The sequence below is a fragment of the Rhagoletis zephyria genome, unplaced genomic scaffold, assembly GCF_001687245.7.
Source record: "Rhagoletis zephyria isolate East Lansing unplaced genomic scaffold, Rhagoletis_zephyria_1.1 Rzeph_scaffold_03006, whole genome shotgun sequence".
In the NCBI taxonomy this organism is placed as follows: domain Eukaryota; kingdom Metazoa; phylum Arthropoda; class Insecta; order Diptera; family Tephritidae; genus Rhagoletis; species Rhagoletis zephyria.
The window spans coordinates 22,853-35,378 of record NW_016160090.1 but is presented as its reverse complement, the minus strand read 5'-3'; the positions used below and the strand labels follow the sequence as shown (position 1 = coordinate 35,378).

Here is a 12,526-nt window from a genome sequence, read left to right as displayed (position 1 = left end):
TAACAGCACATTAAAAACAATACGAAATATACTCAATGTATCCGCAATCGGCAGGCATACCCGACTACCGCTCCGAGGGAGTTGGTTTGTACGCGCGCACTAATCACAAACCAATACAGCACATGGAATTTGTACGCTCCGGAAATGTGCGCCAACGCTACTGGGCACGCAATTTTGTCGGTTGGCCAACATTCTCTGCAACAGAGCCCAATCATACCCACCATGCGCTGGCGCGTTTCGAGCGAGAGGGACGTATTCAGGCTGTTGTTACCCAAAACGTCGATCGGCTTCACACAAAAGCAGGTAGCCGCAATGTCGTGGAATTGCACGGCAGCGGTTTTGTGGTCAAATGTCTATCATGCGAGTATCGTATAGATCGACACGAATTTCAAGATATACTAAACGCGCTAAATCCTGAATTTCGCGATGCACCCGACATGGTACGACCTGACGGTGATGTGGAAATCCCAGCTGAGTACGTAGCCAACTTTCGCATACCCCCATGTCCAAAATGTGGCGGAAATGTAAAGCCAGAGATTGTATTCTTTGGTGATAATGTTCCAAAGCAACGCATCGAACGCATTGCAGAGATGATTTATAATAGCGATGGGCTATTGGTGCTCGGTTCTAGTTTGCTTGTGTTTTCTGGCTATCGAATGGTGCTGCAAACAAAGGACCTCAAATTGCCATTGGCTATTGTAAATATTGGCGAAACGCGTGCCGATCATTTGGCGGATTTGAAATTGTCCGCCAAATGCGGGGATGTTCTACCAAAATTGTTTAATTTTAAAAAGTAAAATTAATGCAGTGTTATTAGCTAAATATTAATAATATGTGGTTTAAGAGTATATGTGACAAACTATGTTTTCAAATAATTATAGCTCGAATTTAATTAAGTTGGACTTGTGGGATTTATGATAATGTAAAATTCATACATAGGTATTTTTATCGAATGAATTTAGTTAAATATGAATGCGTACACTTCTAATTTCATTGATTTAAAAACTTATACATCTGCTTTTCTGCCTACGCATAATTAAATTTACTTGAACGCATGACTTTTACCCTGATTCATCTTCCTTGTCTTCGTTCATATATACGCTTTGATTTCGACGCTTGAATTTCTTAATGGGCGGTTTTGCATTCAAAGCAATCGCTCCACTATCTTCCTCGTTAACATCTTCCGCCACTTTAGCCTCATTATCTGTCTCATCAGCAGAACTATTACCCAGCTGTAATTCATCGGGATTCTTCTCTTCACAAATTTCACCTATTGCACTATCGATCTCCACTATGGGTTTGGGCAAATTTAAACCTAAACTACTTTTTCGCTTGAAAGGACTGATTTGTCGCGGCGACAGCGCATCTCCAGTGCTGCTCGATATATTCAAGCTGGATTGTTCCGTTTGCATTGATGCTGTAGAATCGTTGAACTCTGTATCTGTGCTTTCGTTCATCGCACTGGAATAGCTGAGCTCATGCCCGCCTATAATTAGTGCTAGACTAACAGGATCATCAATACCTAAAGCATCGCAGAAATTTTGTGACTGTGGATTAATTTGCGCTTTTGGCTGTGACACATGTTCTCTATTGGCTTCGCTAGCGTTATAGGGTTCAACTGTACGTGAAAAATTCTTGGGTATCAGTAAATCTGCAGCAAACTTGTTCCGAACATTTTCCATTTCGTCGCGATTGGGTACAAAGTTGTAACGCTCAGTACTTGCTGCATTTTGTGGGCCCGGCAGATAATACTTTGAACTTTTCACATTCGTTAAATGATTTGTTAAATGTAGAATAGTTAACCATTCAAGGTCATATTCGAGGCGCACTTCACCCTCTGTAAATTCGGGTGTTTCAATGTCGAGTAACTGCAAAAATCTACGCTTAGGCAAGCATTTGTCCAATGCAAGAAATTTGGTAATACGCTCATCTTTATCCTCGCCGACTGGTTTGTCCTTCGAGCTATGATTTTCATTACTACTTTCATCAGCTTCACCGCTGCTATCCTCCACTTCATCATGCGGCACCACGGCGGCAAATTTGCAATGCAAATGTGCCGCAAACCAATAATTGGGTTTTAGCAACTTAAGCAAGTCCTCACAAGGCCTACTACCCAGTTGACCTTTATCCATTTCATCACGAAAATGTGGTTTAAAACGCGCTAATTGTGACTTATTGCCATAGTTGTATATACCACGTGGCCAATCGTGTGACATGAATATATCGATGGTACCGGAAAGTTGTTTCAGGCGAAACACTTCGAGTTGGCGAACATGGTAAACGCTTGTGCGCGTAGTGTCCGTATAGGGAGCAAATTCAAAACGCCCACGCAAGTAGTCATGTCCTTTATAAATGCCCGACAACCCTGCAATACGTATGCCATTCACCTTTACAACACCAGCATAGCCCAAGTAGTAGATGTTCGGTGCTACCCAGCCACCGTACGGTAGTTCCTGCAGATGATTGGATGCTTCGTGATTACCCCCTATAAATATTGTAAGGATTGGTGCAACTAGCTCACCACTGTAGTATCTATAAAATAAAATGTTTGTTTTTACTTACGTTAATTAGTATATTTTTAAACTACATTTTTATAAATGTACATATATATGTGATACTCACTTGTAAAACGAGCACATGTCCAAGTATTTTGGTGGCACTGCCATTGTCTGTAAGTCGTCCAAGTTACGTGTAGCTTGGAAATCTCCACAACAAAGTAACAAATCCACTTTGTAGCCCTCCTCATTTTCAAGGCACTGTATTGTTTCATAAATCTTTTCCAGCTCACCGTGAGCACAACCCTCTACTGCAACTTTCATTTTTGCCAGATTCAATGAATGCTTCACCTTCAAATTAAGTAAACATCAGTTAATATTGATTACTGATTCGTTTAAAAATAAAAACCCAAACTTACGCTAACTTTTTTTTATTATTTGTTTACAAATCTCTGATCACTGTCTGACGCCCGCAAAATACAATACACAATAAAAGTTCACGGTGAATTTAGTACTTATTTACAACAAAAATAAAAGGAGTTTTTGTTCAACCGGTCATTAACTGAACATACTTACCTCACCATCTTTTTGTTGGAAGCCGGCTGTAGATTTTTTTGTTAAGAAGTGCACATGATTATGAAATTTACAAAAGTCTAAATCAATAATAAACTAAAATTTCCTCAAGAACATGAATTTTGCACGTCTTATATTTACTAGAAGCGCTGGAGGCACAGGCTTAACGCAGAAGGTGACTGGAATCTTCTATCGGCAAATCACCTTTGGCAATGTCCAGCGTGCTTCACAGAAATCTCTGACGCAATTTGAATCAAAACCGAAGCAATTTGAGTTGAAGCTTCCAACACCATTGACACACAGTCGAAAAGCGGCACAACAGGCGGCAGCAGGTGCTTCGGTAGCGCAAGTTCTTAAGAAACGCACCGTTCGCAAGAAGTGGGATGACCACCTCTTCGAAGACTTGTCCGCGGAGGGTTTCTTCAACGTGTCTGCATTTACAACTGCCGAAGAATATGATCTGGAGGCACTCATGAAAGGTTTAAACGAACAGAATTTGTACACTGTCAAAAAATACTTCTCCACAGATAATCTCGGCCTGGAACAGAATGTGCTGTACGCTTCAGCGAAATATCCTGTAGGCAAGGAGGCACGGGATATAATTATCTTTCGCGAAGGATCAGTGGTATTGTGGAATTTCAATGACATTGAAACCAATAATTTGTTATCATTTTTGCGTCCGTACGAGAAGGACCCTTATTTAAGCCCACTAGTTCGCGGGGAAAGCGAGGTGATGCCCTACATGTACATTCCATCAACTGCGGTTGATGTGGAAGGAGACTTGGTATCTGCGTCAGATACGGAAGTCGCACGTGCTTTCTTTCACAATGGCAAATTTTTCCTCGCGCCCGAGGGTGATAATTTTCTGCAGAAGTACACATTCTCCAACGCAATGGCAACTTCAATAAAACTGGGCATGTGGGAAGCCATGCTCGATCGTTATATTGATTCAATCGAATATCTCACAGATGACCTGAAACGAGGACGACGCATACGCATGTCCCGTGCCGAGGTGTTGCGTAAAACAGGAGAACTCTTTGCTTTACGGCACGAGATCAACTTGGCATCGGATTTGTTGGACACACCAGATTTTTATTGGGATCGTGAAGAGTTGGAAGCATTGTACCTGCAAGTTTGTTCATATTTCAGTATTTCACGGCGAACAAAAGTGATGAATGAGAAGATTAATCACTGTGTAGAATTGGCAGAGTTAATATCGCACAATTTGAATGACGCACATCACATTCGTTTGGAATGGATGATAATTATTTTGATTATGGTGGAAGTTGGATTTGAAATCATGCACTATATGGACCGATTTTATAATAAAGAGACGGACGGCGCTCCTGTGTTACACTGATAACAAGACAACTAACCGCATTTAAGTTGAAATAATTAGAATTGTTGAATGTTTTTATTGTTAGGCAAATACATAAAGTTTTTAACATTTTTCACAAAAGAGTTTTGCATAACGGTAAAGACTTACCAGGCAATGTTTCTTGGATTTCCAAAAAAAAAGACCTTTGCTCAGTTGTATAGCTTGTTTGAGGGGTATAAAAAATATATATATTTTTTTTAATCATTCACAATGGATTATTTGAATACCCGCCGTCACCGCAGTGTGTTCAATGTACATTCTTTGAATAACTATTTAATCAGCTGTTTGCTGCACAGCTCGTGCAAGTAATCTAAAAAAATTTATTGTAATTACCAGTTTCCAAACAATGCAGTTAACGTTAATAAACTTTTTTAAGAAAACTGTACCCGGTCACATTTTCCGTGGGAAAAGGCGTTTCATAAAACCGGTTAGTAAGCGAGCAATGGAAACACTCCGGCGTGATTATGAAAGACAGGAGCAAAATATGTTATGGCTACGACATCCGTACCTGACAGTGGTAAATTAAATTATATATTTTACTGTTACAAAATCTAATGGGCACATTCGGTGTTTTACAGGAGGAGTCATCAGGACATGCCAAGGAGTTGGGCAAAACCGAAGCCAAACTGACGATGTGGAATGAACGACAGACCCTGAACAAAATGAAACCACACGTAACAATCGAGGAGCGACTGGAACATTTGAAAGTCAAAGAAGCCTGGGATTAAGTTGCGAATTAGGATTAAAAGCATATTTCTATTTTACTTTTAAATATAAAGAAATAAAAATAAAATAAAATGCAAGTTGATAGTCGAGAATATATATTTGTTTGGTAATGAACGTGCTGATGATGTCCTGATGCTGATGTTAAGGAAGGTGCGTCTCGAAAGACTCGCAAAATTTTACCGTCGTGTTTTTATAGCGAGTATACTGGGTCTTGGTCAAATGAGTCATCACATTTGAAATAGTGTTTCCTATGTTTATTAATAAATTGTTTAATACATTATATATTTTATATACGATTTGCTTATATTCTACAAGATACAAATATCTCTTTATAATTTTGTTCAAAGATATTCTTCGTTTTTAACCATAAACTACATCGCGTAGCGCGTAACATTTTTGCTTTAGAGTAGAACTTTAAAAGAAATAAAGGTAAAATATTAATGCAAATAAAGTAAGATTAATGCAGTATTTATAGTTTCAATATAAATGGAAAATAGTAAAACAGCGATCTTTTTATATATAATCAGGATATTTTAGTCTACAAGAAAAATAGATAAAACCAGGCTGGTACTGTAATTCGCTTTCGAGTCAATTTCAACCCCTGTCAATTTGAATTCAAAACAAATTTGAAATTCACTCCGAAGTGAATGGCAAAACCTGCCTGACAGGTCGTGGATTTGGTTAAACGAACAATATGCATACTTGCAATTAAACGAATATGAATTGGTGTGCTGTTTGAGAAGCCGGCGTCGAAACGCCAACTAAGGGAACTACAAACATGTGTGTAATAGGATAATAGCCAACCAACAATGCGCGGGCATACTAATTAGGCGAATCGCTTTCGAAGTTTGGACTTTAAGCACTTGCAGCACTTCTTGTTTGTTGAGTAAACCCTGGCGGCTTCAGTCTGCAATAAGTGGTGCAGCAGTTTCGCGCTTCTTTGATTCTTGCGTTCTTTCCACAGCGTTGGCGTCCGGTTTTGAACTCACTATCTCAACATCTATATCCGTGGGTGCAAGCGAAATGTTTGTCATGCCGTCCTCAATATCTGGAGTCAATCGTAGTGGCGCTGCACCTGTTGCAGCATTTATAGGTTGCGTTTCCGCACCCACAAAGTCATCCGCAACCGGCTGAACGCCGAGCACCGCTGTTGTGGCCGACACGGGGGGCAATGGTGGGGGTGTAGTGGATAGCATGACAGGAGATGTATTGGTTGCAGCCGCACCATCACCGATGCCGCGTTCTACTGGTGGTGGCGGTGTTGTTGGTGAAGTTGGTAATGAATCCACTTGTTGAGTGAACTCTTGGCTTGGACTCTCGCGTGTAAATAAGCCCATTTTGCTCTCAGGCGCAGTACCCGTTATGCTCGAATCACTATCCATACCAGTAGCGTTCGTACCACTGCCAACACTGGTCATATTGGGCACAGTGGGGCCACCAACGAGATGTGAGTGCGCATGTTGCGGATGATGTGAATGCACCATGCTGGTATGTTGCTGCTGGCCCTGGTTGTGGTAACGCGGTATATCTGCTTTGCGCCAAAGCGTTATTTCTTGCTGTTTGAAGTATCGGCGATCTTCCGTGTCCATTAACACCAAATTTAGGAAGTACTTTACTGAGAATTTTTTATTAATATCGCGCATTGTTGGCGTCAAATTATAGCCGGCAAGAAACACGCGTATCGGTATGCTCTCGCCTTTCACCGGGGCGCCATCCATTATTTCATATTTGGCAATTGTCTCGTTCTCGGTGAACATATTTGGACCGGTGCCAGTAGATTCGCGTTTAATAATTGCAATTTCCATGTGTTTTATTTTAATGCGTACCAACAAGAAGTATATCTTACCGATTATAGTATCTTTCAAATGATATTTACTTTTATTATATTCGAATTCGATGTGCAGGCAATCCTCAATGCCCACTTCCATTTTAATAGGACTATTCATTTCTGGATAACTGCAAAGTGTGTGTACTGCGATGTCTACTTCGCGCGTAATATCGCTGATACGACGTACAATGGTCGCCCGTAAGAAATAACGCAGACGTACATTTGAACCAGCGTACACCTCAAATTGCTTTTCGACATTTTGAAAATCGAACGGGTAACTGTGGTTTTGAATAAGATCACCCGGACGGGCTAAAGCCTTCGTAATGCATTTGAATTCATGATGATTGCCGCGGTCATAAAACAGCTCGATCTGCCCAATGAATTCGATTTTTATGCCTTGATGTTCGAGTTTGCTGCCAGGCCTTTTGAGTGTTACATTTACCTGCGTTAGAACAAAAGTAGCAATTACTTGGAACGTTTAGAAGATTACAATGAAGTACGTTATGAAAAGTTTATTACATCTATTCGAGATCAGTTAATACCTCAGTCGTTGTCGTCAAGCTCCACTAACGGAAGAAGCGTGCAGCCTCAATGGGGTGGGTCCACAGGGACAAAGGCGTTAGCGTTGTCCTTAATACGATTTTGTTTGTAACACCACTTTTTAGAAAAAAATTGTTTGAACATATATGAATTAAATTTNAGTAGCAATTACTTGGAACGTTTAGAAGATTACAATGAAGTACGTTATGAAAAGTTTATTACATCTATTCGAGATCAGTTAATACCTCAGTCGTTGTCGTCAAGCTCCACTAACGGAAGAAGCGTGCAGCCTCAATGGGGTGGGTCCACAGGGACAAAGGCGTTAGCGTTGTCCTTAATACGATTTTGTTTGTAACACCACTTTTTAGAAAAAAATTGTTTGAACATATATGAATTAAATTTCTACCTTTGGCCTACGTTATAGTTTTAACTTTTTTATACAAATCAAAAATTAGTTTCAGCTGGCTACGCTGCACTAGAAATGCTCAAGCAAACTCTGCTGCCTCTGAACCTCGCAAACTTCGGTTCGAACATTAATAAAATCCAAACATATGTACGTGTACCTCTACTCTAGCTGATAACGTCAATGCAATTTTTATTAAAACAGTTTTTCCTATCCTATTCCAATTAGTTTCCAAAGCAAGATATTACAAACAAATGGCAAACAAATTAGTCCAATTGCCGGTTGTAGCCACCTTAGCAACTAGTCGTTAGTCAGTCTTGCATCGTCACTAGTGCCCCGTATGCCTCTCATTGCTTAATACTCCCCCTCCATAAAATTTATATGAACGTACATACGCGCTTGTTTTCATTAAATTAATGCACTTACCTTGCCCGACACAGTTTCGCCATCATAATATAGTAGCATTTTTTCAATTTTTCCATCTTCTCCTTTGACCTCGGCTGTTTTCCTGTTCTCCGCACCGTCAAAAATTATATCGATCTCGGCCGATTGACCAAATCCGAGAAAATTCATCGTTTCTGACTGCTGGCTTATAACGTTGCGCACACTGCCGAAATATATTCCAGGCTATTGTCGCTGTCCTGATCTTTGGAATGTTATGTGGATTTTATAAAGAAAATCACACTCGCACACAATAGGTAAATTAGAAAAAAAAATTATTGGGCGTTTGGTCAGCACAGCAGAAAAGAAATCCAACTTCGTTGCGTTTGATTAATTGTGAATTTAGATGATTTTTTGACAGTTAGCGATGTTGACGTTTGAAAAAGATACTACTATGGGGAAAAATTAAGGACGTCAGTGTTGGGCAGGAATCTGACCTTACCAGCCGTCTTCACGTGCATGCAAATCTCGCTTGTTTGACGACACATACCAGATCCCGCACATGCACGCCGCAAAAAGTACGAAACATAAGCCCAAAAATACAATAGCGCAGTGGCAGTAACAGTTTTTTTAAAATCAGCGGTTCTGCTAATATTGGCAGTCACTGCCGCAGCAAACACAATACGGCGTTGTCAGTGACATCCGACATACCGCTACTTTGGTTTTGCAGATTTTGACATTTCTGGTCTATAAGTAAACAACGCCTCAGAAACTTTAAATGCACTAAAATTAACTAATAGCTCTGATCCAATACTTTTCGTGAAAAGTCCTGTAAAACTGTCAAACAGCAAAATTACTCTCTGAAGTGAGAGTAAAAAGTGAGTAACAACAAAAAGTACGGGAACAAAAAAACCATTTTTCCTGTAAAAACGTCAACCACTTTTCATGATTTTACCAGAAGAAAAAGTTCGGGTAAAATCTTGCAACTTCATTCTCTACACAACTCTCCAAAAGTCGCTCTCATTTACAGGATTTTGGAGGCTTTTGGAGTACGGGAAAATTTTTCCTGTAACTTCCTGCAAGTTCGTGTAAAATCCTGGAGTACTGGATCAGAGCTAATATTTGCACAAAAATCACAATTTTTTCACATTTTCCTTATTAATTCTTATTGTAAAATATATAGTTTTACAACTTAGCACAATTAAAACACGTTTGAAGTAGCGAAGCCGAATAGGAGAATAAAAGAGAATGTGAGTAGTTTATTTTAATATTCAATTTTTCGATAGGAAACGTGTTTTGATTGCTTTAAATTGTGAAAATATATGATATTTAAAAAAATTAGTAAGGAAATGTGAAAAACTGTGATTTTATTGAAAGTATAGTGAATTTCAGTGCATTTAAATTTTTTAGACGTTGTTTACGAACATCGAGACTTTAAAAATCGGCAAACCCAAAGTAGCGGAATGCAATTACCATGCGAATTACGAACAAATCGCTACCGTCTCTAATTTTTAACTGGAATTTATCGGAACCAGTTCACAAATCAAAGCTGACACTTTTTCTGAGTACGAAAAGAAAAGTTTATACATGTTTACATCAATAACTTAATACGGAAACTTAGAAATATTTAGCAATAACTTAAAATTTTGTAGTGAAGAAAGAAGAGACACAACACTGAGACAGAGAACTGCCAAATCGAATTAAGAATGTGCCCGTGGCAATAGGGTAATTCGCGATCGTAATTGGGGAAGCGAACAAAGTTATTCAGGGATATACATATATCAAGACATCAAAGTGCGAACAAACAAAATAGAGCTGGAAAACTATCGATGGCCACGACCACGATAGTCGATAGTCACAGCCATCGATATTATCGAAAATGTCGACACTATCGATAGTACTCAGGGCTATCATGGAATCCATCGTAGAAAATCTACGAATCCGAATGCCTGCTACGAATACGAAAAAATTGCTATCACTGAATCCGAGTGAACTCGAAAATATCGTTGCCAGCTTCGAATGCTGATTCGAAATTAGCTAGTGCAAAAGAAATAATAGACATTTACGTATGCCATTTTGCTCACGCTGCCCCAGAAGTCACAATGGCCGAGTGGGCAAAGCACTAGACTGCTAGTTGAGAGATCCGGGTTCGAGTCCGAGTCGTCGGGCAGTGGAGATTTTTTTCTTTTTTTATTTAATTTTTGTTATTTTTTTAATAAATATTTTTTTTTTGGGTTTAATTTTAGCTTAGATGTTATTATTTTAAATATAAATTTTTTTTTTTAAATAAATTTTTATGATATTGAAGTAATTAGGTTTATTTCCTAATAAATTGTTGCTAAACTATTATTTCCTCGATTCATGCAAAATATTAATTCATTAAATAGCGCCTAGCAGATGAATGCGTGTATGGACATATGTATGTATGTATAGCATTGGTATTTTACGTCTACGTTTACACAAATATATGGAATTATATCAAATTATAACAAACTTGGAGTATAATAAATATTTAATATTAAAAATAATGCAGCTTTTTTCCACTATTTTTAAGATTGAGTGATTTTAAATTTTGTTCCGACAGCATAATCTCGTCGTAGAGTATCTGTACGAATCTTCATTACGAACGGATTCAATGAAGGCGCTCTACGAATTTCGAATTTACGTTCGTAGCTATTCGGATTCTGTGATAGCACTTTCGTAGATTTCACAAAAATCGAAGCTACGATGGATTCTGTGATAGCCCTGACTATCTATAGTTTTGATTAAAGAGTCCAAAATTTAAACATAACAACTTTTATTGAAAATGGGATCAGAATTTCTAAAATAAGTATGTCGATATTTTTGTTAAGGAATAAAAGTTTATCGACGATTTTTGGCTTCAAACAGCATCTTTGCTCTGAAATATGTATGTTACTGATTAATGTATGTATGAGTGAAAACTATTGATAGTGCTTACAAAACCATCGATGTTTTCGATAGTCAAAAACCATCGATACTATCGATAGTGCCTTCGATAGTTTTCCAGCTGTAATACAAAAACTTGCAATCATATTGCTCGCAACTATGTATCTGTCAAAATTAAGTTCTGAGGTTAAAAGCAGGATACCAAGCTATAGATTTATCACTTAGGTATTTCCAATGTTGGCGTTTTAGCCATTTGGTGGTTTTGGTTTTAGCCATCGTCTCTTTTTGTTTTGCCACCAAAATTTATTTTAGCCACTAGCCACTTTTTTAGCCACTTTTTTAATGTTAAAGTGAATAAATTTTTTCTTGGTCAAAATTATTAAAAATTTTCTTCATTCCCATCACACATCTGAGCTATGAATAATTTACACGTGAAAAAGCGTGCCACACCTAATTCAATTCAATAATAAAATGTATGTCCTTACTAAAGTCTGACCGAAGGTAGATTTTTTGGCCGAAGCCGAACCGAACATTCGGCTTTGATCTAACAATNAAAAAAAAGACCACCAAAGGTGACAATTTCCCCTATATGATAGTTACTAACTTCAAATCGATATATCTCGATTCCTAGACGTGACCCAGCGAAACGCCGGGACACGTATAACTTCTTTTTTACCGATATAACTTTCCCCGGTAGTTTGAACCCTTTCCGATCACTGACCCCTACCATTTGTCTCACAGTGTTATTGATACAGGGTAGCCAAGAAGATTGGAACGATTTAACGTTAACCACTTCTGTTTTTTTTTTGCTTTATAAACAACAACAAACTATGAGAAGTGTTTTTTTGTTTTTTTCATTAAAGGTTAGAATCCATCCTAGGGCCCACTGTCCGACTACGATCTATTTCCTTTTTAACAAACTTGTATTAAGTTTCATCTGCGTGGAATCAAATCTTGGAATCAATTTTCCGATGAGCTAGAGGCTTGGAACCCTAAAGTTAGCCCCTAACCCGATGAGAATATTAAGTAATCCGCAAGATGACGCAGCTGTCTAGATATTAAAAAATCCTGTATTTATAGTCCGAACATGATCCCTTTAACTTTAAAATGTGTATTACTTACATGAAAAGGAACAACTCCAGAAAAATTTTGCCTGATAGGNGTTAGCCCCTAACCCGATGAGAATATTAAGTAATCCGCAAGATGACGCAGCTGTCTAGATATTAAAAAATCCTGTATTTATAGTCCGAACATGAACCCTTTAACTTTAAAATGTGTATTACTTACATGAAAAG

General features: G+C 38.4%; 5 protein-coding genes across 5 annotated transcripts in view; 3 read left to right on the top strand and 2 right to left on the bottom strand.

Annotated features, from left to right (window-relative positions):
- Nucleotides 1–854, top strand: part of Sirt4 (Sirtuin 4) — a 2,259-nt gene extending 1,405 nt beyond the window's left edge. Inside the window, exon 3 of the mRNA XM_017622994.1 lies at nucleotides 722–854. Coding sequence (XP_017478483.1) covers nucleotides 722–797 — 76 coding nt within the window. The 3' untranslated portion in view covers nucleotides 798–854. The remainder of the gene's footprint in view (nucleotides 1–721) is intronic.
- Nucleotides 855–991: 137 nt separating this feature from the next.
- On the bottom strand, nucleotides 992–3,006 carry ldbr (lariat debranching enzyme). Its single transcript, XM_017622991.1, has 3 exons — nucleotides 2,915–3,006; nucleotides 2,623–2,846; nucleotides 992–2,532 (listed from the first exon to the last, which is right to left on the bottom strand). The coding sequence occupies exons 2-3, from the start codon at nucleotides 2,817–2,819 to the stop codon at nucleotides 1,062–1,064; spliced, it is 1,668 nt and encodes a 555-aa protein (XP_017478480.1). The 5' UTR covers nucleotides 2,820–2,846; nucleotides 2,915–3,006; the 3' UTR covers nucleotides 992–1,061.
- Nucleotides 3,007–3,075: 69 nt separating this feature from the next.
- On the top strand, nucleotides 3,076–5,261 carry LOC108368197 (required for meiotic nuclear division protein 1 homolog). The gene is made up of 2 exons (XM_017622993.1): nucleotides 3,076–4,963; nucleotides 5,025–5,261. The coding sequence occupies exon 1, from the start codon at nucleotides 3,184–3,186 to the stop codon at nucleotides 4,426–4,428; it is 1,245 nt and encodes a 414-aa protein (XP_017478482.1). The 5' UTR covers nucleotides 3,076–3,183; the 3' UTR covers nucleotides 4,429–4,963; nucleotides 5,025–5,261.
- Nucleotides 4,701–5,266, top strand: LOC108368199 (ribosomal protein 63, mitochondrial). Its single transcript, XM_017622995.1, has 2 exons — nucleotides 4,701–4,963; nucleotides 5,025–5,266. Exons 1-2 carry the CDS (start codon nucleotides 4,793–4,795, stop codon nucleotides 5,172–5,174), a joined length of 321 nt encoding a protein of 106 aa, XP_017478484.1. The 5' UTR covers nucleotides 4,701–4,792; the 3' UTR covers nucleotides 5,175–5,266.
- Nucleotides 5,267–5,411: 145 nt separating this feature from the next.
- Vps26 (vacuolar protein sorting 26) lies at nucleotides 5,412–8,883 on the bottom strand. The gene is made up of 2 exons (XM_017622992.1): nucleotides 8,370–8,883; nucleotides 5,412–7,442 (listed from the first exon to the last, which is right to left on the bottom strand). The coding sequence occupies exons 1-2, from the start codon at nucleotides 8,514–8,516 to the stop codon at nucleotides 6,075–6,077; spliced, it is 1,515 nt and encodes a 504-aa protein (XP_017478481.1). The 5' UTR covers nucleotides 8,517–8,883; the 3' UTR covers nucleotides 5,412–6,074.
- Between the last annotated feature and the right edge of the window lie 3,643 nt (nucleotides 8,884–12,526).